The sequence below is a fragment of the Lepidochelys kempii genome, chromosome 2, assembly GCF_965140265.1.
Source record: "Lepidochelys kempii isolate rLepKem1 chromosome 2, rLepKem1.hap2, whole genome shotgun sequence".
NCBI lineage: Eukaryota > Metazoa > Chordata > Testudines > Cheloniidae > Lepidochelys > Lepidochelys kempii.
The window spans coordinates 41,192,414-41,219,389 of NC_133257.1; the positions used below are offsets into that span (position 1 = coordinate 41,192,414).

The window sequence follows — 26,976 nt, forward strand, 5'->3', positions numbered from 1 at the left end:
ATCCATGAGAAAAGTATTTCAGTTACTTTTATGACTTAATTGACAACAGAGAGAGAAATCTCATGAGTGGACTATTGGTATGAAAGGGTAGAGCTTGTTCAAGGGGAAAAAGTGAGGTACTGACTCCATGGGTGCTCCAGGCTGGAGCACTCCTAGAAAAAATTAATGGGTGCTTAGCACCTACTGGCAGCCAGCTCTCCTCTCCCAATGCCTCCCATCTACCAGCAGCCCTGTGACCAACACTCCCCCTCCCTCACAGCACCTCATACCTGCCATGACCAGCTGTTCTGCAGCATGCTGGGGGCAGGGGAAGGAGTGGGGATGGTGTGGCAACAGGTGGAGTGGGAGCTTGGGAAAAGGGGTGCAGGCAGGGTGGAAGCTAGGAGGAAGGGGTTGGGGTGGAATAGGGAGTTGAGCAGCCCCAGGCCTGGAGGAAGCTGGTGCCTGTGTGTTGTATTATACATCAAGAATATGTACACATATTCAGAGATCCAGAAAGAGGTGAGTGGCAGACCAGTTTAAAGTTGCTGGGTAAAGAGGAAATAAAAGGGAGGTGGGGGGGAAATGGGATTGGTTGAGAGTGGTCATGGTAGGGTCTACTAGAGACCACCAACTCTGGAAGAGGATGAGGCATTTCTAGAACATAAATATCCAAAAACACAAGACCTGGTACTAATGGGGGATTTTAACTACCCAGGTATCTGTTGGAAAAGCAATATGGCAAAACAACATTTCCCATAAGTTCTTGGAATGTACTAGGAACAATTTTGTTTCAAAAAGTAGAGAAAGTAGCCAAGGGGACAGCCATTTTAGACTGGATTCTGACCACTAGGAAAAACTGGTTGTAACTCTGAAAGCAGAAGATACTTTAGGTGATTTCATGATTCTAAGGAATGAGTGAGAGCAGCAGAATAAGGACAGTGGACTCCAAAAAAGCAGACTTTAACAAATGCAGAGAACAGGTAAGCAAGGGTTCATGGGCAAAAGAAATCTAACAACTAAAGGAGTCCAAGAGAGCTGGCAGTTTCTCAAGGAGAGAGTTTTCAGCTGTGCCTTTAATAATCTCAACGCAAATGAAAGGTAGGAAGAATAGTAAGAGGCCAGTATGGTTCTGGTAACAGCTCTTTAATGACCTGAACATCAGAATGAATCCCACAAGAAGTGGGAATAGACAACTTCCTAAGAGCATGAAAAACAGCACAAGTATGTAAGAAATCAGAAAGGCTTAGGCACAAAGTGAGTTACACCTAGCAAGGGATATAAAACACAGGAAGACTAGGGTCTATAAATACATTACGAGCAAGAGAAAGATGAAAGAAAGCATAGTCCTCAACTTAATGGGAAGGAGAACTAATAATTTATTACATCAGGAAGGCTGAGGAGTTTAATGCTTGTTTTCTACCATCTTCACTAAAAGGGTTAATGGTGACTAGGTACTCAATACAATTAATATTAAACAACAATGGGGGAGGAATGCAAGCCAAAAGAGGGAAAGAACTGGCAAAAGTATAAGTCAGATGTATTTAAGACAGCAGGACCTGATGAAACTTACCCTGTGGTATTTAAGGAACTAGTTAAAGCAATCTCAGAACCATTAGCAATTATCTTCAAGAACTCATTGAGAACAGGTGAGGCCCCAACAAAGAGTATTTATCTTTAAAGGGGGAACCAGGGGACCCAGGGAATTACAGACCAGTCAGCATAACTTCAATAAATGGAAAGATACTGGAACAAATAATACTATATCCCAGTGGTTCTCAAACAGAGGGTACATCAACTCATTCGGATGTTTGCCTAGTTTTACAACAGGCTACATAAAAACCACTAGTGCAGTCAGTCCAATCTAAAATTTCATACAGAATATGACTTGTTTATACTCCTCTATATACTATACACTGAAAAGTACAATATTAATATTCCAATTGATTTATTTCATAATTATATGGTAATCCAATCCCAATCACTAGAGGTTTTAAAGAACAGGTTGGACAAACACCTGTCAGGGTTGGTCTAGGTTTACTTAGTCCTGCCTCAGTTCAGAGAGCTGGACCTAATGACCTCTTGAGGTCCCTTCCACCAGTCCTACATTTCTATGAGTCTACGAACATAAAGGCTTTCCAAAGGACAACTGAAAGGAATATGATAGTCCTGAGAAAATGGTAGGTGTAATCAATCTTGTGTAAACAAATGTTTGTCCCATACAATGCTTTGATGGCTATAGGCTCAGATTGAGAAAAAGCTTCCATTCTATCCCATAATGGGTGAAGATGAAAATAATCCTGTATGACAACAGAGACAACAGGTTCCATGCCTATTTTACTATTATGGCATTACAGCTGTTGAAAGTGCTTTCAACTAAGATCAGCTCTTTAGGAGTGGTGGATTTTTTTTTAACACCTTTAAATATCCTATTCAGACTGTAACTAGATACTGTCATTAATCCAGTTATGCTGTATCTCTGCACTTTATATCAGTAAAACAAATCATATTGGACTATTGCTTAAAATGTAGCCCAGTGTTTGGCTACATTTGTGGTTCACTATGAAAAATGTGCAAGAGACAAAATAACCAAACTTAGCCAATTTTATTGCCTAAAGACAAAAGAGTACAGTACAAAAAGGAGACATACATACTCCTCCTTTCGGGAAGGAATTCTTATCTCATAGCATGTTCACCTTTCACAGTAGGTGTGCTTCCAAGCAACACCTCCAAAACTATGTTTATAGCAGACCTGTGTACAAGTTAAAAGCACTCTATACATCATCCAAGGCTAAAGTTCACTACTCTGCTTTTTACCTTGTTTTCTTGGTGTGTCCATGGTGTGTCCCTTAGCTCTTATTTTTGAACACAGCATTCCAAACCAGTTGGACAGTCAAGGCACTACCTACCTTGTGCCAAGGTAGAACACCCATATATTTTGCTGCTGCAGTGAGGTACCTCCAGGTTGCATATAAATACATATAAATATATAAGGTTTAAATGTAAGATGTAGCTGCATGAAAGAATATGCACTTAGAGGCCAGTAATGATGCATGTCAAATCCTTTGTAAGAAATGTGTTAAGTATTTTTATGTACTTGGTGAATTACCATTTTTACAGGAAGTCTGGGAGAAAAAATCCAAATGTTGAAAATAACTTTTTTTTTTAACCCTCAAAAGAGGTTCTAGCTTTGCAGAGCATATTACAAATTTGGGCTCTGACTTTGTATCTCTATAGTAAAAGAAAACTAATTTAAAATAAAGATTTTGATTTACTATTAAAGTAGTTCTTCAAAAAAAGTCAGTCCTGAATGTGTTTAAACATTTTATTTTTAAAATTAAATTACAATATACTTAACATTACCTCATTTTATTTTTAAAGAAGGCAAAAAGAGCATGAACACTTCTATTATGTTTTAATCCAAACTTCTTCAATATGAAAAATGGGTATCATACGCATATGTCATTTTTAGGCATTAATCCAGCAAAGTACATAAACACAGGAGTAGTCATATTGATTTCAATGGGATTATTATTAATGTGCTTAAAGTTGAGCACTTACAGAAGGGCTTTGCTGGTATGGATGCCATAACATGCATAATATTAACAATTCAGTTTGAGATATGCAGTTATTACACATCATTTACCATTTTAACACTAGGTACATTTTTTTTTTTTAAAGTGCTTAAATGTGATCGATCTGTAGGCTTGGGAGGATTCCATTTTTATTAGTGAATGTCAGTAAAGGTCAATTTCACTGTATACACAGAAACTGAAGGGAAAATATTTCCATCAATGATAATGAACATTTACAGATTGGGCAAAGTAAGAAAAAATGCTACTGGGAACTTCTTAAGAGTTTGATTTTAGGATATTTCCTGTGATGTTGACAATTTGTGTTTTAACAATTATAAAGCTTTAACTTTTTGAATCTCAACATCTACTGTCATTAAATAATTGTCTGAATTTCCTGCAACTGTGAAAATTTAAAAAATAAAAATATAAATGTCAAAATTATATTTAAAAAAAATTAAATTCTGCCAAGCCTACTTATCTAATAAATTAATTTGAAGGTAAAACAAATTTTAAGTAAGTTTCTGCTACAATGTGTTTTTAATATTTCCCCCAAATAGTTAACTTCCCTAGAGATTGAACAAAGCAGAAATAAAAATCCGTACACACCATCTAACTTTAATAAAACTACCATCCTTGTCAAAATTACCAACTAATCCTCAACTGAGAGCACCTATATGCTTAGAGCAGTGGTTCTCAAACTGTGGGTTGAGACCCCAAAGTGGATCATTACCCTGTTTTAATGGGGTCGCCAGGGCTGGCGTAGACTTGCTGGGACCTGGGGCTGAAGCCTGAGCGCCACGGCCTGAGGCCCAAGCCTTAGGGCTTCAGCCCTGGGTGGCAGGGCTCAGGTTACAGGCCCCCTGCCTGGGGCTGAAGCCTTCAGGCTTCGGCTTTGCACCCGCTGCCTGGGGTGGTGGGGTTCGGGCTTTGGTCCCTTCACCCAGGACAGTGGGCTCGGGCAGGCTCAGGCTTCAGTCCCCCCTCCTGGGGTCATGTAGTAATTTTTGTTGTCAGAAGTGGGTTGCGGTGCAATGAAGTTTGAGAACCCCTGGTTTAGAGCACCTCACCCTTCTTGATATCAACAGCAACTACCGTATTTATTTGAAAAGACATTATATGAAATATCTGAATCTGGCTAAGCAGACTGCAAAATAGTTGGGTAAGCAGGGGGCATTGTCACTGTGTTCCTAACATGGTATGTGCATGCGCGCACACAGTGGATAAGGTCCAAACTTAACAATAAAGGACACCCAGGAAGAGGCTAAATGAACAATCTTCCTACCAGATCTTGCTCATGAACATGGCTATTCCTAAGGTTACCCTTGGTGACCTGTCCCTGACCCTCATTCCCTCTGGCATGAAATGATACACAAACCCTTGATTGGAGCTAGTAGGATCCATTAGATCCGTCTGCCAGCGTGAGTCAATTTTATGCCAATTCCTAGGACCTGACACTAGCTCTTTCTACAAATGTTTCTGAAAATGGCTTTTCAGACTGAATAGACAAAAAAATCTCCTTTAAGGTACACAGGCATTACGCCGTAGGTAGGCCTTGTTAACATACCACACCTGCAAATATGAATGTTAACCTTTAACATGGTGCAATTCCTATTTGATACAAGAACCAATTTCTGTCCTCAGCAACCCCCTTGATTTCACTGTGATTGCAGAGGCATATGTCAGGACATAATTTGGCCCTCTGGGTCTTAGTCGTGCAAAGATGCTTGTAAGGTAACAGTGTATACGTTGGTATCGTACAGAATATTGCATTACTAACACTGGAATGTTAGTGATTGTTTAATTCTGGAGGTAGCGATAGAGTAATTTAGACAGTAAAAATAGTTTTTGTGACAGTTTACTGTTTTCCACATCCAGTCAGAAAAGCTCTTTTGCTTTTAGGATGGCTGGGATGAAGTAACATCGATGCTAGCTGTACTCATGAGGTACACAAGGAAGTGCCTGTCTTTGAGGAAGGCAAGTATTGCTGAGAAAGTGGCAGGCTCAGAATCCTTTTTCTTCCAATTAAAAATTGCTAAATGATTTCAAAAAAGTTGTGTGGTGTGACGTACATGGATGTTTTCACTTGTTTCTTTGAAGCGGCCATTGAGATGCAGTTTGTGCCATGGTAATGAGATTGTTTGTGCAGTCTCTAGGTTACCTTAATTAGTTATAAAGTTACATTTAAAAAACTAACGCAGCTCCACTGCTGCTGCTATTACTGCTGGTCTTGCTGATTGGAACGCCTACTTTTAACTACGATTAGTATATTTAAACCCTTTTAAATGTTTAATAATTCTGTGCCAGTATTGGAACTGGATATCAGAAAAAAGTAACGAGGGCCGTTGCTTTGATTTGATTTTAGCCCAATATTAGAGAACAAAGAGAAAGGCCCCAGCAATATCCAACCACAGAAATTTTACAGGGGGGGAAAAAAAAAACCCACATCCTAGGAATTTTAGCTGTATTTTGTAAAAGCTGCAGCATTTTTAAAACAGCAGCATATTCAGCAGAAAATGGAACTGATTACATTTGTTTCATCTACTGAATTGCAAAGAACATAGAACCCCATAAAATAACTGACTCGATACAACATGTAGGCTGCAAATAAGGATAATGGGTTCTTCCAACCTAAAATTGGTGTTGTTTCCTATCTTAAAACAGAGTAAATTTCAGTAGTCTGAACAGGACGTTAAGAAATAGAAGACTGTAAGAAATAACACAGTAAACATGACCAATATTAGCTGAAGTGAGAAATGAAAAGGCAATGGATATAAATCTAAATATTTAGCACAAACCAAAGCCAACTGGAGTCAGATGTGCACATATAATGCAGACTTTGTCTAAGTATTTTAGAAATTGTGTTTATCTTTATCACTTATGTGAAGACCTCCTAAATGGAGCCAATAAGTGCTCACCCATTCTGAAAAACTTCACCTTTCTTTCCTGACTGCAGTCCTCTGACCTCTTATGCCAAAGAGTTTTGCAAACACAATCCCAGCGATAATCAGTAGTGCCTTTCTTCCTGTTCAGTATCAGGACAGATTTATCCTCTATCACAGTGTTTCTCAAACTTGGGACACCACTCGTTCATAGAATCATAGAATCATAGAATATCAGGGTTGGAAGGGACCTCAGGAGGTCATCTAGTCCAACCCCCTGCTCAAAGCAGGACCAATTCCCAGTTAAATCATCCCAGCCAGGGCTTTGTCAAGCCTGACCTTAAAAACCTCTAAGGAAGGAGATTCTACCACCTCCCTAGGGAAAAGGGAAAGCCCCTGGCAGGCCGGGCCGATTTGTTTACCTGCCACGTCCGCAGGTTCGGTTGATCGTGGCTCCCACTGGCCGTGGTTCGCCGCTGCAGGCCAATGGGGGCTGCAGGAAGCGGCGGCTGGTACGTCCCTCGGCCCAAGTTTGGGAAACAGTGCTCTATCACATCCATGAAATCAGCTGTTTCAAGGCTTGTTTCCACAGGAAGTTTATGTTGAAAGGCTTCATTATTCAGCTTCTGGAGAACTATTTAGCATGTTGTAAAACAAGTAAGAATCCACACAGTATACTTTTTTTTTTTTTTTTTTAAAGATAACACTATCGGGAAAATGTGGCTAGAATGCATGTACTTTGAGAGCAAGGAGTTTCCTCAGTTTATATTTTAGAAACTATACAGTGTCTAAATGTAATTTTATTAATAATTTGTATCCGTCTGAGTTTTAGCAATTGCTAAGTTCCTTTTGCGCTTCCATAGGTGTGCTTTCTTCCGCTGCAATAGTTACCAAGTGTATGTTCTACTGCTATCCTATCAGTAACCCCCTTTTTTTTTTTAAAGTCACCAAAAGACATCAGAGGGTGTCACATCCTATGTATTCTTTATCTTCTTGAAAAACTGATTGTTGCATCTAGCCATGTCCTGTTAAATGGGTGCTTTCAGGTCCTATTCCTGTATATATCTATGAACTTGAGCAACTTGATAAACATGAGTAGTCCATGCACTCATTGAGACTACTCACCTGTGTCAGGTTTGAGATCAGGACTGGACTTATGCTTCTGATCTCAACCTAGCACTAACATTGAAAAAATATGCAGTACTATATCTTTTGCATCCTGTATAATGTTAGTTGATACCAATTATAACAGTGTCCCTCAGATTGATTTTAAGTTACTCATTTTAACCTGTAAAACTCTTAAATGAAAATCGAGCAGTTATACTGTTTTATATGACAATTCCTTCCACTCTATTAGCAGTGGATAGAAGGCACTCTATGGCAGATAGGTAAAAAGTTCATACATTTCAATTACTTGTTGAAGTCTTGGCAACTTGACTTCAGGAAAAATACTTAATTTTTTGCTGGTGCCCCTTGTTAATGCTTGTAGTGAAGTCCATAAAAGCTTTTTTAAAATCCTGATATTCCCACCCAAAAGCCATTAGATTAAAGAACGTTCATTTGAACAGCTGATAGGACCAAGAACAGGAAGTCCAAATAGACCTGACTCTCATTCCTCGTTATTCGTTGCCTCTGAAATAGATATATAAAAAAAAAAGTTACCTTGTGACGCACTGAATATTAAGATATGTATTAAAGGGAGACTCTCAACTTGAGAACCCCTTTAAATAATACGTTCTGAATAGTTTGCCCCTCTGCTAGTATATGTGGAAGGATCTTTTGGGAGGGCCTGAGAAAACCACTATCCATCCTCAGCAATCCCCACTTCCTCCATCCCCCCTCCTCTTTGCACAGGTACCTACTCCATACGTTTTATGGAAATATGCTTAAAGCTGTGAATATGATGTAACTGAAATATGCTTTACGCAAAAGGTCTCTTGTAAGGTATCATTACAAAGCTTATAATCTACTGAATATATTCCTCCTATTTGTATGTATCATTCTTGTATCTGAAGCTAGAAATATGAAATATAACTCTGAGGTCCTATTGTAATTAGGCAAAGCGTGGGCCATTAATGGTGGTTTGGAAGCTTGATAGCTCCCATTGACTAGGACAATTGGTTGTAAATGATCTGTTTACTTGCAAACCTTCCTGGGTGCGTGCAGGCCAGCCCTGGAAGAATGGAGGCTGGGGTCTCACAGGACATGTGAACGTGTCACCTAATACTGGAATCCATCTTAAACCTGGTATTTTTCCCATTTAGAAGGAGAGATGGGGACCCAGAGAGACAAAAGATTCCTGCCTTGTGCGAAAGATATAAAAGGGAGTGGAACAGAACAAAGGGTGTGGCCAATCATGAGAACACCCCTGCTTTCCACCTAAGATGTCTGCTGGAACTAACAAACACTGTACCAGGGGAAAGGATTAGGCCAAGACTAGGAAGGAGTCTAGTCTGTGAACCATCTCTGAGGATAAGATTTTACCTGTAATCAGTTTCTTAATGTATTAGGCTTAGACTTGTGTGTTTTTGCTTTATTTTGCTTAGTAACTTACTTTGTTCTGTGTGTTACTACTTGAATCCACTTAAATCCTACTTTTTATACTTAATAAAATCACTTTTGTTTATTAATTAACCCAGAGTAAGTGATTAATACCTGGGGGAGCAAACAGCTGCGCATATCTCTCTATCAGTGTTATAGAGGGCGGACAATTTATGAGTTTACCCTGTATAAACTTTATACAGAGTAAAACTGATTTATTTGGGGTTTGGATCCCATTAGGAACTGGGTGTCTGGGTGCTGGAGATAGGTGACCTGCTGAGTAGTTTTTGGTTAAAAACTTTGGGGCGTGGACCAGACCTGGGCTGTGTTGCAGCAGGCTAGCGTGTCTGGCTCAACAAGGCATGGTTCTGGAGTCCCAAGCTGGCAGGGAAAATGGGCTCAGAGGTAATTCCAGCATGTCAGGTGACAGTCCCAAGGGGGTCTCTGTGACTGAACCCGTCACACCTACATTCTCAATTTTAGTTGCACTGCTGCTGTTACTAGCAAATACCCTCCTGCAAAGATTGGGAAAGACCATGTATGTGAAAGGTGCTTTCAGATCACTGCATGAGACAGACCATGCAGATGACCATAAACAAACCAATGACACTGGTTAAACACAAATGAGCAGCTCGAGGGAGAGTCTGTGTGGGTATGCTGTTGTGTACCGCACCAACCACAATCTGAGTTTGCTATTTTAGATCTCAAAAAAAAAAAAATTATCCCTATCTTTCTAAAAAACAATTTATTTTTAAAGACATTATAACTATTCATGAAGTTGCTGTCACATATTGGGACTTCATGTTGCTAATGCCTTTGAGACAATGGCATTGGTCATGTACACTGGTGGCTACTCAGGCCAGAGAACTGGAGGCAATTATTAAAAATTAGCAGAGGAACACAGGAATTCACATACTGCATCAGACTCAATGGTCATCTAGTCCAGTATCCTGTCTCTGACATTGGCTTATTATAACCATATAAATGTCTAATCTCTTTTTGAATCTTGCCAAATTCTTGGCCTCAGTGACTTCCTGTGGCAGTGAATTCCACAGTTTAATTACACGTTGTATGACAAAGTATTTCCTTTTAGCAGTTTTGAATTTCCCACCTTTTAATTTCATGGATTATTCCCTTGCTTTTGTGTTATGAGACAGGGATAACAGATGTTCTCACTCAGCCTTTTCTAGACCATTCATTATTTTATAAACTTTCATCATGTCCCCTCTTATTTGTATGCTAAGCTAACAACCCCTAACTCTTCATAGGAGATTTTTCAATGCCCCTGGTCATTCCTGTCACCCTTCTCTGAATCCCCTCAATTCTGCAATATGCTTGTTGAAATGAGGTGACCAGTGCCACACACAGTATTCCAGAGAATGCCACACCATGCACTGATTCATATAACAGCATTATATTCTTTGTACCATTCACCATCACATTCCTTATGCATCCTAACATATTGTTTGCTTTTTTGACTGCAGCTGCACATTGAGCAGAGGTCTTCATTGAACTGTCTCCAATGACAATGAGGCTTTGAAAAAGCTAAGAAATGCTATGCTGAAACGAACAGCATGAAAGTCAACTTCTGGCCACTTTGTCCAAAAACTTATCCTTAGAGGTGAAATATTTGAAGTAGAAAACATTTCTAGATCTTTAGAGGCAAAGCTGTCATTGACCACAGATGCCATATTCACCAGACTACAGCAGTCACCACTCTTATGGTTTCAATGCTTTGGTTTTACACAGTAGCCTAGCTATTAAAAAAAAATGAATTGGCATGTTATGGCATTGTACAAACTGACAATGTACTAGATCACATTACACAGGTGTGAAGAGGAAGGGAATGCCCTATGCTGGAAGTTGCCTCCATAATAGCACTTATATATCAAATCTGCAACAAATGGCAATGTTTATGCACATTTACCAAACTTCTTAACCACTACGCTACGCGCCTTTCAGGATTTATCGCTCTTGGTGTAAAGCTCTTTTCATTATCCTGCAACACTGCAATGTACAAGATGGGTTTGTCACAGTAAACTTAACTGAAGCAAATCCATGCACATAAATGCTTAAAGCATGATCCAGAACTTGCTGCAGATGTGAGTGACATCTTATTCAGCCCCCAGAGGCTACTCTCTATTGTTTTGAAGGGGGACCAGTAAACACCACATTCCTGGACATTATCACAATAAGTGCTCAACAATACCAGCAGGCAGCAATACGGGAGGACTGAATCAGTGCTGTTCTGCATGATCAGATCTAGATTTTAAACCACACTGACATTAACCAGTTTATTATTTAAGGTGCTAGAATTTTCATGTGAATTTAAAATTAAATTATTACATGGTCTCAGTTCTATATAGTGGCAGTCAGACAAGGTAAAACCAGGAGAATAAAAAGGAGAAGCCCTGGCACAATAGTCCAAACCAGGACATGCAGAATGAGAAAAATACCTCTGGAAAAATCACAGTAGCAACAATATTACATTTTTAATTTAATTGAGAGAACGAGACCATAGCTCAAATTGAGGCAATCCCGTTTTCTTATCAAAACAACCAGATTTAAAATCTTAAACTGCATGCTGAGAAGTAAACAGAATTGTTTTCCTCCTCTGTGCCTGGAGGACCAAGTGACTTCAGCTTTATGGGAAAGATTAGGCCATGCTAATATTTGTACTTGGAAACTGAAGAAGCTAGGAACCTTGAAAATATAGGTTTTCTGCTCAGAGACAGGATGATCCAGTGGTTAGGGTGCTAACCTAGGAAGCAGGAGATCTGAGTCCAATTTCCTACTGCACCACCTAGTATGTGACCTTGGACAAGTCACTTAGTCTCTCTGCTTCAGTTCCTCATCTGTAAAATAGAGATAATGGTATTTCCCTGCCTCACGGGGGTATTGCAAAGAGAGTGTGAGATGTTCAGGTAATACAGTACCAGGAGCATATAAGTACCTTAGATTGATATTGCTTGTACACAAGAGGAAGCTACACTCCCAAACTATCCAATACTCGTTCTTAATTTTGGACACCACCCACAATTTGAGTTTCTCTACACTATCTTACAGATGAACAGTCAATGACCTCATAATAAAGGCTTCAAGAATCACCCTCTTTAAAATACGAATAATTTATTGTCTAGTGTGCATATGACCATTTTTTCCCCCCACAGTAGCGCAGACAGACTGAGCTATGCATAGAAATACAAATACTGCAAGGTATGCAGAAAAGTAGCAACAGCTCACTTTTTGTTGACAATAAACTCACCTTTATACTGTGGTGCTAACTATAAAAAACAGCTATTGGAATTTTTCTTCTTTTATTTCACTGTTATACGGAATGGGGGCATAAGATAATGGTAATTATACTCCTGAGTCCTCTGGCTCCTTTTGATCATATAGATTTCCGCTTTTAGAGATATTCACTAGCATATTCCTAAGGTCTTAGGGTTTGATCCATCAGCTCTTAAACAAGTAGCTCTTATTCATGTGAGCCCAATCAGAATGATCAGGACTATTCATGTGACTAGTAGCTATTTGTGAGTGTAAGAATTTGCAGGAACAGGTCCCAAGAGCCATATTTTTACAGGTATTTAAGCACCTAAAGCAGAGGTGGGCAAACTACGGCCCGTGGGCCACATCCAGCCTGCGGGACCCTCCTGCCCAGCCCCTGAGCGCCTGGCCCAGGATGCTAGCCCCCAGCCCCTCCTCTGCTGTTCCCCCTTCCCCTCCGCGCACCGCGCCATGCTCTGGGCAGCTGGGCAGTGCAGTTGCAGAGCCGCAGCTTGACCCGGTGCTCTGGGTGTGCGATAAGGGGGTGGGGGGAGGGGTTGGATAGAGGGCAGGGGAGTTCGGGGGTGTGGATAGGGGTTGGGGGGGTTGGATGGGGCAGGGGTCCTGGGGAGGCAGTCAGGAATGGGGCGTTCGGGGGTTGTCAGGGACAGGAAGCAGGGGGTGGTGGATGGGGCAGGAGTCCCGGGGGGCACCATCAGGGGGCAAGAAGCAGGGGTGTGGGGTAGAATAGGAGGCGGGGGCCAGGCCACACCTGGCTGTTTGGGGGGAGACAGCCTCCCCTAACCGGCCCTCCATTCAATTTTGGAAACTCAATGTGGCCCTCAGGCCAAAAAGTTTGCCTGCCCCCGACCTAAAGATACAGACAGGCATGGCGTGGGATTTTCAAAAATCAGTGGGAGTTAAGCACTTAAGTGCTTTTGAAAATCCCATTAGGAATGTATCTGTGTCTTTAGGCACTAAATACCTCTAAAAAACTGGCCCTACGTGACCGGCTTCCATTAAAGTTAATATGGGACCCTCTGTTTAACAGTAAGGGGTAGGAAATACCTCCCATGAAATGCCTGCGCGATGACAGAAATTAAAGATGTATAATTTGAGTGTAAAGTTAAGTTCTTCTGGAGTGATGTTCCTATTCCCCTACATTTATTATTTTTCATTTGTTTTTAAACACTCTCTCTTCAGCTCATGCTTTCTACTTACCCACATGATTGCACTGACTCTGGAATTTGCACTTATCCTAGTGTTAGGTTCCTGAATTCAGCTGCTAATAACAAAGAGCAGGCGGATCTAAAATGAAGGATCATCTTGGAAAGGAAATCTCAAGGTTGTGATAATAAACTATTCATAAGAACAAGTCTAGCAAATAGTAACTATGGGATTCATGCTCTTAATGAAACATCTAATTTTCCAGACCTGTGCATTAGAGAAAGTCTACCATTTTTGCCAAACAGGGAATGATTTACTGATTATAGGAACATTATACAAATGAGACCTGATAGAATGCACAACTTACGCCTGATTACTACCAAAAAACAAAAACAAACAAAAAAACAATGTCTTTTAAGATAACTATGCCTCCTGTGTTAAAATCAGAAGGCAGCAGCTGCAAATTGAGAATGCAATGATAATGAAAGATATGTTCATTAACATTGTACAGCTTTTCTGTCTCTTAAATTATAATACACATGGTTCTTCACTTCTCTGTCAACATACCTATCTCTGTTGCTGCTGTAGCATCCACAGCTTCTCCTGTTTCTTTTTCTTCTTTTGTTTCAGTCCCCTCACTTACTAGCTCACTGTGCTTCTCAGTTTCCACTTTTTCTCCCGTCTCACCTGGAAACAGTAACCATGGATATCAAATTAGGATACCCTTAACCAGTATTAAATACCCCAGCTCTTTTCTGCATGGCTGATCTGGTTTTGTCACCCCTGCAATAGCTTTTATAGATACAGCAATAGGTCAACAACCAAATGAATCAATAGATAAGAGACATTCAAATGTAACTTACAATTGTGGAGGTACGTGCATGTTTCACATCCATAAAATGCTCCTGCTTCACTTGTCATTCATAGAACTCTGAGCTGAGGCTTGATTTCATATTTAAACTGATTTTGTTTTCTTATGTAACTGTGATTTTTATTGTAAACTTTTAATATAGATATTGTTATGAAGAGTCAACAACACAAACAGAAAAGAGTGGTAGCGTGCAGTTCCAGTTGAAATAGAAAACTAATGATTTCCCTCACTGTCATCCCTCTTAGTAGTATCAGTGAATTAAGGAAATAAAAAAATATGCTGTAAATAAATAGAGGAGCCCAATCATAGCTAAATTCATGGAAAGAACCCTCCTCCCTGTGCGAGCACACACACAAATTAACTGTATGCAGAATAGCACCATTTTGAGACAGACATCAGCAAAACTGTACACAGAGTTTGTCCAAAAAGAAATCCTGCTGTGAGATGAAGGGGAACAACAATGACTAAATGGTCAAAATAACCCCCATATCTGTCCTTCAGACAAATAATCAGTTTCTTGATTGCAAAGATGTCCCAATACAGGGTCCATGCTACATGGATTACTAGACAGTGTTCTGCTTCCAATATCATGCTAGTAAGCTAATAAGGGCCAGTTAATGGAATAATCAAGTAATCAAACTCTTAGAATCATAGAATATCAGGGTTGGAAGGGACCTCAGGAGATCATCTTGTCCAAGCCCCTGCTCAAAGCAGGACCAATCCCCAGTTTTTGCCCCAGATCCCTAAATGGCCCCCTCAAGGATTGAACTCACAACCCTGGGTTTAGCAGGCCAATGCTCAAACCACTGAGCTAAACTAACCAAGTCAGCCATATAGCTTTTATGTAATACAAGTATTTTATTTTAGTAATTTAATGGATATGGAAATAAATTACCATCTCATGAAGAAACAGACTCCAAATTCTCTTAAACAAGAATATGTAAGAGTGGAGAAGGCAGCTCCTGTGCCTCAGATATCCCTATGTGAGGTGTACAGGTTCACAACACAGATTCAGGAGAGCCAATACATTTACCGACGGTGATGCTACATATCCAAGTGACTGCATGTGCCATTAAGTTCTGCTTGAAGAAGTGACCTTTCCCCCTCTTCAGCAGGAATGTGCAGTGGGAGAGGCTGTTGATGGCATGCTCTCCTACAGAGCACATGCCTTATGTGCTTCACCCATCTGTGCTCCCCTAGGGAACGCCTCTCCATAAAGTGTCCAATTCTTTAATGAGTAATTGCCACTTATTGTGAGACACCTGATCCCTAATTTAAGCTACTCCCCTTAGACATGCACCTACTACATGTACACTCAGCCAGTGAGAAACCCAATCCATGCGTGGGATACTCTGCCCTCATGTGTAAACACTCCCTTGAATCTCTGACTCACTGAGCAGCCTTCTCCTGAGATAACTTACCGCATCTTGCACTCCCCCCTTCCATGAGGTCCCCAGGCCCTCAATGCATGTTCCACCTTTGTGATGCACTGCAAATACTCTCTGACATGATTTTCCTCCCCAGATATCTACTTTTCCTCTTCTTTGAGAAACCCTACCCCATGCTCCTCCTTTTCTTACACTCATATCTCCTGTACTTTTCTGCTTGTCTAGCAGCTAGCCTCATAAGATGGCCCTTCTGCCCATTTCCTCCCCCCACAGCTTGTTTCTGTTTTTTTGAATTGGTAGAACACCACCACAATAGAAAGCAGAACTCTGTATTATTAGGCCAAATGCATCCTGGTGTAACTCCAATAGAATTAGACCAGGTAACGCCAACAGAATTACACCAGGGAGAAATATGCCCTACAGTATAATAACTGAGCATAGCAAAGACTACTTCTGCTACCCGCTCTCAAAGAGGCCCATTGACTCCCTGCAAGGTAAAAGGACTTTCTATGCAGTTAGCTTGATGCCCGTGTTACTTATGCTTCTAGAATAACTGCATCCAGCACTCTATAGGTGCTTTACAAATAAACTATACAGGGAATGACCCTTCCTTTCTATAGCTTGCCGAGATCCCACTCCCCCCACAAGGATAACACTACAATAATATTTACGTCAGCTATATACTAAAATGGATAATATGGCATTTGTGGATATTGAGCAATAATATTTTACAAAGAAACACCCCTCAGCACTTAAATGAGGAGTCTAAGGGATGTTTTATCTAACCAGAAAACACAGAGTGTGAAATGAAGTAGCACAGTCAACAACGGATAGTGCTGAGAGGCTTTATTACAATTTTGACTTCTGCGCATGAGACTTTCCCAACCACATTCTTTCATATAATACAGTGTAAGAACTCTGTGGACTAAATTCTGCCCTCACACACTCATGTGCAGTGTTGATTGAAGTCAACAGGACTTGTACACAAGTCTCTAAAGGCAGAATTTGGTCTCCTGAATCTGCGAAAACACAAATATTACCCTCAATGAGTTGGTCCTCTTCGTTACTTTGTACTTTCCTGATGATTTCTGTTACAGGGCTGACACTTCCCTCTGCCTGTCCCGCAGGCGGCGGTATCCCAGTGCCCTCTGCCGGTCCCGCAGGCGGCGGTATCCCAGTGCCCTCTGCCACTGGTCCAGTGTCCTCCAGTGGTTCTGCAGCCAGTGGTCGAGTGCCGTCCAGATCCACTCTTTTATAGTTAGAATTAACACATTCTGCTGGTGCTGGAATCAAAACTTCTGGCTCCTCTGCTGGAAGATTCTCACTAGGGTTTATCTCCTCAGATGTGAGATCCACCTCCTCCATTGGGTCTAACTTTGTCTGGTCAGGTATAGTTTCATTTTCCTCTGTGGTTGGAAAGTTTTCATCTGAAGTAGCTTTTATTTATTGTAATTAAAAAGAAAAGAGAAAATATGACATTAATGAACAAGTGTTTAAAATAGATCAGTACTAAACCAGGACAGTACTTGTGCAATTACGTCACAACTAGAGTGGGGTGAAATGCTTTTGGTGAATAGTAAATTTGCTGAAAAATGCACTTTTCAGGGCACCAAAACTATCTGCCAATTCCGGTCCAATTCAGCAAATAGTTTTGGTCAAAGAAGGAAAAAAATTACAGCTGTTAATTAATCACAGTTAACACAAGTGATTAACTCAAAACAAATTAACTAGACTTAAAAAATAATTATGATTATATAAAACAATGTAAAACTTTAGCCCCTACTAGTCCACTTAGTCCTACTTCTTGTTCAGCCAATCTATCAGACAAACAAGCTTGTTCACATTTATGGGAGATAATGCTGCCCGCTTCTTATTTACAATCTCACCTGAAAGTGAGAACAGGCATTGCACATGGCATTGTTGTAGCTGGCGTTGCAAGGTATTTACATGCCACATATGCTAAACATTTGTATTCCCCTTCATGCTTCGACTTGTAGTCTCTAAAGTTTTAGATTGTTTTGTTTTTGAGTGCAATTATGTAAAAGAAAAAATAATTCCACATTTGTAAATTGCACTTACACAATAAAAAGATTGCACTTGTATGAGGTGAACTGAAAAATACTGTTTTTTCTATTCCTTTTTTACAGTGCAAATATTTGTAATAAAAATAAATATTAAGTGAGAGCTGCACACTTTGTATTCTGTGTTATAACTGAAATCAATATATTTGAAAATGTAAAAAAAATCCAAAAATATTTATAAAAAATTTAAATTGGTATTCTATTTTTAACAGTGCAATTAAAACTGTGATTAATTGCAACTATTTTTTTATAATCTTATGATTAATTGCGATATTTTTAATCATTTGACAGCCCTAAAAAATATATTTTGGAAAATTGGAAGTGTTGTGTCTTGGCCATTTTGAAAAATAATGTTTGGACTTTTCATATCAAAAATGTATTTTTATTTTAATATTTAGCTAATTTAAAAACAAAACAAAAGAGAGTGAAAAATACCCAAAAATCTGGAAACAAATAATTTTGGTTTAAACAAACTATTTTATTTGACCCTAAATGATTTTTTTCAGTTCTCTCATTTGCCTTGAACAAAATCAGGTTTTTTTAAATTTCAGCTCAACCCCTGAACAAATTATTCACTCAGCTCTAGTTACAACCTGTAAGACAGTTTACATTTGTGTATAAAACTTATTCTTTTAATAGATCTGTCATTCCTATGAGTAAAGCATATTGAATATGTAAGTGTTGTCTGAGTCAGGCCCAGATGATCAGATACTGACCAAGGAAACAATTTCTACAGCAAAAATATGCATACAGCCAGTGTACTGAGTGTTAAATCCTACCCTGGGATACACATAGGGTTGCCAGGTGTCCAGTTCCAGTCGAAAAAGGACCCTGGTGGCTCTGGTCAGCACAGTCGGCAGCGCAGCAGGGCTAAGGCAGGTGCCCTGCCTGCCCTGGCTCCACGCAGCTCCTGGGAGGAGCCAGCATGTCCAGCTCCTAGGCGCAAGGGGACACCGAGTGCCAGCTCCACAGCTCCCACTGGCCAGGAACCGCAGCCAATGGGAGCTGTGGGGGTGGCGCCTGCGGGCAGCACGCAGAGCCCCCTCACCCCTCTGCCTAAGGAGCCGGACATGGCAGCCGCTTCTGGGAGCCACCTGAGGTAAGTGCCACCCAGAGCCCACACCCCGAACCCCCTCCTGCACCGCAACCCCTCACCCCAGCCCAGAGACCCTCCCGTACCCAAACTCTCTCCCAGAACCCGCACCCCTTCCCACATCCCAACCCCCTGCCTCAGCCCTGAGCCCCTTTCCATACTCTGAACCCCTTGGTCCCAGCCTGGAGCTCCCTCCTGCACCCCAAACCCCTCATCCCCGGCCCCCTGCCCCATTCTGGAGCTCCCTCTCACACCCTGAACCTCTCATTACTGGCCCCACCCCAGAGCCTGCACCCCAAGCCAGAGCCCTCACCCCTGCCCACACCCCAACCCCCAGCCCCCAGCTCCAGCCCAGTGAGTGATGGTGGGGGAGAGCGAGCGATGGAGGGAGGGGGGATGGAGTGAGTTGGGGGTGGGGCAAGGGTGCTTGGTTTTGTGCGATAGAAAGTTGGCACACTAGATGCACATAGGTGGCTTCTAATGGTGCTTACAGATGAGGTGCCATGTCTTTCACTTGAAAACGCAAACCACTGAGCTAGATTTTCATATTCAATAGAATTAGCAGCCATTAGGTGGATTCTCCCCTTGATGCAGCTACACAGTTCCTGTTAATGATAGGTTATATGCACGGCAGCGGTAACATGCACACCAGACATATTGAGGCGAGAACATATACCTCAAAGAATGATGGGACACCTGCCTAAATGCTACTATCTAAGCACTGCTAACCTCAGTGAAGACCAGGGCATTGACAGCATACCGTACTTCACATACATGACAAGAAAAAGCGTTTTAATTTCTTAAAATACACAACATTTTTAACACTGAACTACTGTACATATTAGTCTATCTTATAACACAGGCTATACATTCAAATGTACTTCTCTACTAATGTGGAAGGAATCACTGAAATATGGTAAACATAAACTAAACAGTTCTGGCTCCTTCATCTGTGATTAGATTACAGGATAAATAAAGCTATGGGTCTGCTAGCCAGATGAAGTTTAGGAGAAGAAAATAGAAAAAAATTGCTTTTATGCATCATATCTATGGGCATTTTATCATAAAGTTGAAAAAGTCACAGAATGAGCCATCAAATTAATACCAATCTACCAGGCCGATTTAATCATCACCTGATTAAATTTGCCAAGACATTGAATTTAACTATCTCACAAAAAGTATTATGATGAAAGAAGCCTTAGGGAGTTCATGGAGGAAATGCGTTAATATAGTAATTGCAAGATTATGACAAACTGCATTTTCTGGTGAAATGATTATTGCGGTGATGAGAGTTGTCAACAGAATTAAGCAATATTTTAAACATGTAGGGGAATGGCTGAAGAATGTAATAAATCTTGTTTTTAATCAGATTATTTGAGTCTGGTTGCTTTTGAGATAAATTCATTGTGGTATATCCTTGAAGGGAAAACAGTTCTCTGTGAGAGGCAGTCAGGGAGAAAACAGTACTTCTCCTGGGGCACTCAGGCGAGGCAGTCCCCTAAAAAGTGCCACCTGCATACTGGCTGAAGTGAGTAGGAGTACAAGGAAAGACAACTGAGGTAGATGAGTGGCAGGAATAAAGGATCGAAAGTGACAACATATATGGAAAAAACCTGCTAAACACAGGGTATCCAAAGGATGCTCTCTCTCATTTGCATAGGAAACTATAATCCGAACCAACGCACTGGGCTACCAATAATGCAATTTTTCTTTATATATATTAAGTGGATCTTGGCAAGGTTCGTAGTCACAAAGTTAGATTGCAGGTTTTAGCTAAATGTATTGAAAGGGTTACTGAAGTGTTATCACCATTGATTACATTATGATTTTGTTATATTGCATGGGGTTTACTATTATGATTCACATAAGTTATTAATATTTCAAATGATTGAGAATATTATAAAATACATATTACTATACAGTTGGGCTTTAATAGAATAGCAAAAAGTTTTCTGCTTTATCTTCTCACTGGAAAAACTTCACAGTAATAAATAAAAATAATTTGTGAATTTAAAAAAGCGTGATTGTGAATTAAAAGAAAAACTGCAAATGTTTTAAACAGTATTGTATATTACAAAGAAATATATACACATAAAGCCACAACAGTTTCATGTTTTCATTCAAATGAGCATTGTCAAATATTGAGGTGCACAGTAGTTTGCAAAGTAATTCAAGGTATAGTGGGAAGGATGACATGAAATGAGGGGTTTTAGGTATCTGATTACAAAACTATAACAAGCCAAACTCAGTAAGAAGGCATGCACAGATTTCTTAAAGAGTTGTTTTTTTTCCCAGGAGAAGGGGTATTTTCTGGTCATGGCCCCTATTTTCAAAACAAATGCAACTAATGATTTTCCCATGCCTTTGTGTGTTCAACTTGAGTCAGCTTAAAGGGGTGTAGTTTTCAAGAAGGGCGTGATCACCACTTTCTGAAGATAAGGCCTTTTTAAAGGGGTCTCAAGTTGGACACCAAAGATGGAGGCATCCAAAATCACTAGTCTCTTTTCAAAATTTGGCTCTTCAGAGTCTGATCCTGCAAACATTAACACACGTGTTAACATGTTACTTATGGGAGTAAAATTACTGGCATGTGTGTTTACAGAATTGAACCCTTAGTTACATTACACTTCAACATAAAATTAGTTTTAACTTTCAAATAGGCAGAAGATTACATTAGGTTACAGAATAAAATCCTCACTAGAACTGTGTGCATTTGACATTTTACACTTACCAGGACACTGTCAGTTCCACATACTGCAGAACCAAAACATAGGTTTTATAATATCAAGGTTTTCAAAATTTAACATCAACAGAAATATTTCTAAATTTTAAATATTTCAATAGAAACAATTAAAAAATATTCCTAATACTTCCCTGCAAATATTGTAGCAACTTGGTGTTTTACTTGTACCACAAAGTGAAAATAAATGAAAATTAACTAGAAAAAAACATTACATGAAGTAATCTAGTCTCATTGTCAAAGCATAATATAGTGCAAAAGGTGAATAAGCAAATGAAGTGAAAAATACATTAGATTTATCTACCACCTTTCATCCAAGGATCTCAAAGCACTTTACAGACATTAATCCACATATTAATTAATAGAACTTAACCAGAACATGACCAGGAGGTAGCTAAGGACGCTCTACATCAGGGATTGGCAACCTTTGGCACGTGGGCCATCAGGGAAAGCCAGTGGTGGGCCTGGACGGTTTGCTTAGCTGCATCGTCCACAGGTTCGGCCAATCGCAGCTCCCACTGGCCGCAGTTCGCCGTCCCTGGCCAATGTGGGCTGTGGGAAGCGGCAGCCAGGACCTCCCTCGGCCCACGCCACTTCCCGCAGCCAGGGACGGCGAAGCGTAGCCAGTGGGAGCTGTGATCGGCCGAACCTGCGGACGCTGTAGGTAAACAAACTGTCCCGGCCCGCCAGCGGCTTTCCCTAACAGGCCGCGTGCCAAAGGTTGCCAATCCCTGCTTTACATTTTACGAGTGGAGGAGCTGAGGCACAGAGAAGCTAAGTGGCTTTACCAAGATCACACAATGAGTAATGACAGGTTTCAGAGTAACAGCCGTGTTAGTCTGTATTTGCAAAAAGAAAAGTAGTACTTGTGGCACCTTAGAGACTAACCAACTTATTTGAGCATAAGCTTTCGTGAGCTACAGCTCATTTCATCGGATGCATACTGTGGAAAGTATAGAAGATCTTTTTATACACACAAAGCATAAAAAAATGGGTGTTTACCACTACAAAAGGTTTTCTCTCCCCCCACCCCACTCTCCTGCTGGTAATAGCTTATCTAAAGTGATCACATTCCTTACAATGTGTATGATAATCAAGGTGGGCCATTTCCAGCACAAATCCAGGATTTAACAAGAACGTCGGGGGGGGGGGGGGGGTAGGAAAAAACAAGGGGAAATAGGCTTGAATAGAGACTGGGACTGGCTAAGTCATTATGCAAGGTAACCTAAGTTAATTATATCCAATTTGCAAATGAATTCCAATTCAACAGTCTCTCGCTGGAGCCTGGTTTTGAAGTTTTTTTGTTGTAGTATCGCAACTTTCATGTCTGTAATCGCGTGACCAGAGAGATTGAAGTGTTCTCCAACTGGTTTATGAATGTTATAATTCTTGACATCTGATTTGTGTCCATTTATTCTTTTATGTAGAGACTGTCCAGTTTGACCAATGTACATGGCAGAGGGGCATTGCTGGCACATATCACATTGGTGGATGTGCAGGTGAACGAGCCTCTGATAGCATGGCTGATGTTATTAGGCCCTGTGATGGTGTCCCCTGAATAGATATGTGGGCACAGTTGGCAACGGGCTTTGTTGCAAGGATAGGTTCCTGGGTTAGTGGTTCTGTTGTGTGGTATGTGGTTGCTGGAGAGTATTTGCTTCAGGTTGCGGGGCTGTCTGTAGGCAAGGACTGGCCTGTCTCCCAAGATTTGTGAGAGTGTTGGGTCATCCTTCAGGATAGGTTGTAGATCTTTAATAATGTTGGAGAGCTGCCGAGCAGCCTCTTGTTCATATTCCGACCTATTCATGAGGACAACAGCACCTCCTTTGTCAGCCTTTTAGATTATTTACAACACACACTTTGCTTCTCTACAAAAGAAAAAGTACACTAAACTTTCTAAACTACTACATGCCACAAGGGGCCACAGCAATGGTTCCCTCAACCCACCCAGCAATATTGTTAACATATCCAACTATACTCTTAGGACAGCTGCTTCTGCTGGGCTATCTCGAGGCCTCTCCTTCTGCCCCTCCACCCCCACGAACATAATACAATTCTGCGGTGACCTAGAATCCTATTTTCGACGTCTCCGACTCAAGGAATATTTCCAACACACCTCTGAACAACATACTAACCCACAGAGATCTTCCTACCAACACTACAAAAAGAAGGATTCTAGGTGGACTCCTCCTGAAGGTCGAGACAGCAGACTGGACTTCTACGAAGAGTGCTTCCGCTGACGTGCACGGGCTGAAATTGTGGAAAAGCAGCATCACTTGCCCCACAACCTCAGCCGTGCAGAACACAATGCCACCCACAGCCTCAGAAACAACTCTGACATCATAATCAAAAAGGCTGACAAAGGAGGTGCTGTTGTCATCATGAATAGGTCGGAATATGAACAAGAGGCTGCTTGGCAGCTCTCCAACACCACTTTCTACAAGCCATTACCCTCTGATCCCACTGAGAGTTACCAAAAGAAACTACAGCATTTGCTCAAGAAACTCCCTGAAAAAGCACAAGATCAAATCCTCACAGACACACCCCTGGAACCCAGACGTGGGATATTCTATCTACTACCCAAGATCCATAAACCTGGAAATCCTGGGCGCCCTGTCATCTCAGGCATTGGCACCCTGATAGCAGGATTGTCTGGCTATTTAGACTCCCTCCTCAGGCTCTACGCTACCAGCACTCCCAGCTACCTTCGAGACACCACTGACTTCCTGAGGAAACTACAATCCATCGGTGATCTTCCTGATAACACCATCCTGGCCACTATGGATGTAGAAGCCCTCTACACCAACATTCCACACAAAGATGGACTACAAACCGTCAAGAACACTATCCCCGATAATGTCACGGCTAACCTGGTGGCTGAACTTTGTGACTTTGTCCTTACTCATAACTATTTTACATTTGGGGACAATGTATACCTTCAAATCAGCGGCACTGCTATGGGTACCCGCATGGCCCAACAGTATGCCAACCTTTTATGGCTGACTTAGAACAACACTTCCTCAGCTCTCGTCCCCTAACGCCCCTACTCTGCTTGCACTATATTGATGACATCTTCATCATCTGGACCCATGGAAAAGAAGCCCTTGAGGAATTCCACCATGATTTCAACAATTTCCATCCCACCATCAACCTCAGCCTGGTCCAGTCCACACAAGAGATCCACTTCCTGGACACTACAGTGCTAATAAACGATGGTCACATAAACACCACCCTATACCGGAAACCTACTGACCCCTATTCCTACCTACATGCCTCCAGCTTTCACCCTGACCACACCATACGATCCATTGTCTACAGCCAAGCTCTGCGATACAACCGCATTTGCTCCAACCCCTCAGACAGAGACAAACACCTACAAGATCTCTATCAAGCATTCTTACAACTACAATACCCACCTGCGGAAGTGAAGAAACAGATGGATAGAGCCAGAAGAGTTCCCAGAAGTCACCTACTACAGGACAGGCCTAACAAAGAAAATAACAGAACGCCACTAGCCATCACCTTCAGCCCCCAATGCATTATTAAGGATCTACAACCTATCCTGAAGGATGACCCAACACTCTCACAAATCTTGGGAGACAGGCCAGTCCTTGCCTACAGACAGCCCCCCAACCTGAAGCAAATACTCTCCAGCAACCACATACCACACAACAGAACCACTAACCCAGGAACCTATCCTTGCAACAAAGCCCGTTGCCAACTGTGCCCACATATCTATTCAGGGGACACCATCACAGGGCCTAATAACATCAGCCACGCTATCAGAGGCTCGTTCACCTGCACATCCACCAATGTGATATGTGCCAGCAATGCCCCTCTGCCATGTACATTGGTCAAACTGGACAGTCTCTACGTAAAAGAATAAATGGACACAAATCAGACATCAAGAATTATAACATTCATAAACCAGTTGGAGAACACTTCAATCTCTCTGGTCACGCGATTACAGACATGAAAGTTGCGATATTACAACAAAAAAAACTTCAACAGTCTCTCGCTGGAGCCTGGTTTTGAATTGGAATTCATTTGCAAATTGGATATAAATTAACTTAGGCTTGAATAGAGACTGGGAGTGGCTAAGTCATTATGCAAGGTAACCTATTTCCCCTTGTTTTTTCCTACCGCCCTCCCACCCGACGTTCTTGTTAAATCCTGAATTTGTGCTGGAAATGGCCCACCTTGATTATCATACACATTGTAAGGAGAGTGATCACTTTAGATAAGCTATTACCAGCAGGAGAGTGGGGTGGGGGGAGAGAAAACCTTTTGTAGTGGTAAACACCCATTTTTTCATGCTTTGTGTGTATAAAAAGATCTTCTATACTTTCCACAGTATGCATCCGATGAAGTGAGCTGTAGCCCATGAAAGCTTATGCTCAAATAAATTGGTTAGTCTCTAAGGTGCCACAAGTACTCCTTTTCTTTTTACAATGAGTAAGTGACTGCACAAGGAAAAAGATTCAATCCTCAGCTCCAAGTCCTCTGCTCCAACCACTAACCCTTGCTTCCTTCTAGTGGCAAGATAAACACAGATCCTTTGCACACAAGGATGCAAAGCCTGTGCTGTAGGAGCCAACACAATTGCCTTCTGCTTGAACAACAGACCCTGTGCTAGTCTACAGCCCTTTACTCAAATTCCAGTTTGTACCTGTTTCCTCTTTTCATATCTAACTGATGACAGGTTTTATATAATGTCCTACGCAAGTGTGGATTTTAAATTAGTATTATGCCATTAAAGTCCATCTTGCTGGGAATTCAGAGGGCATTCCCCTGCTTTCATTCAAAATAGGGTGGACTCTCTAAAATGGAAGAAGTAGGGCCCCAAACATCAGCTTAATATATTCATTCCTTAGAAATATGAATATTTTGTGGCAATCAACACTTAAGATTCCTTATAGTGATAATATATTAAACCTTTGAAAATATTTATTTTCATTGTTGGAAGAAGATAAAGTTGGAGCTAGAAATGGTAAAAATATTTTGAGTTTAGATAGGCAATTCCCACAAACTTCATACCTCTGTAATAGAGCCATCTGCCAGCAGTTGTATGTTTGTGTTCATTTAGATACTTATTTCAAATACAGTGAAATAGCCACAAACTTTTGCAATTACATTTCAGTTGAATGAAATAAGTTTTTCCATAAACAAATTAACAGAAATCTTTTTGTAAATGTCTTTTTTCCTATTAAACTAATTCAGGAAGTAAATAACTTGCATCCTGATTGGTTGGTAAGAATTTCAACCCTGAGTAAGTATTTCAGCATATTTACACAAGTCCGAACTTACTAGCACCATAACATTAGTTTAAGAAGTTAATATGCCTTATAATATATGGTAACAAAACAACAACAACCATCTAAATTGAATGACT

At 40.9% G+C, this 26,976-nt stretch overlaps 1 protein-coding gene across 1 annotated transcript in view; it reads right to left on the reverse strand.

Moving 5' to 3' along the window:
* Positions 1-2,569: 2,569 nt before the first annotated feature.
* ERICH5 (glutamate rich 5) overlaps positions 2,570-26,976 on the reverse strand; it is a 30,032-nt gene continuing 5,625 nt past the window's right edge. The window contains exons 2-4 of the mRNA XM_073330489.1: positions 16,711-17,106; positions 13,979-14,098; positions 2,570-8,065 (exon numbers count right to left, since the gene is read on the reverse strand). Coding sequence (XP_073186590.1) covers positions 8,043-8,065; positions 13,979-14,098; positions 16,711-17,106 — 539 coding nt within the window. The 3' untranslated portion in view covers positions 2,570-8,042. The remainder of the gene's footprint in view (positions 8,066-13,978; positions 14,099-16,710; positions 17,107-26,976) is intronic.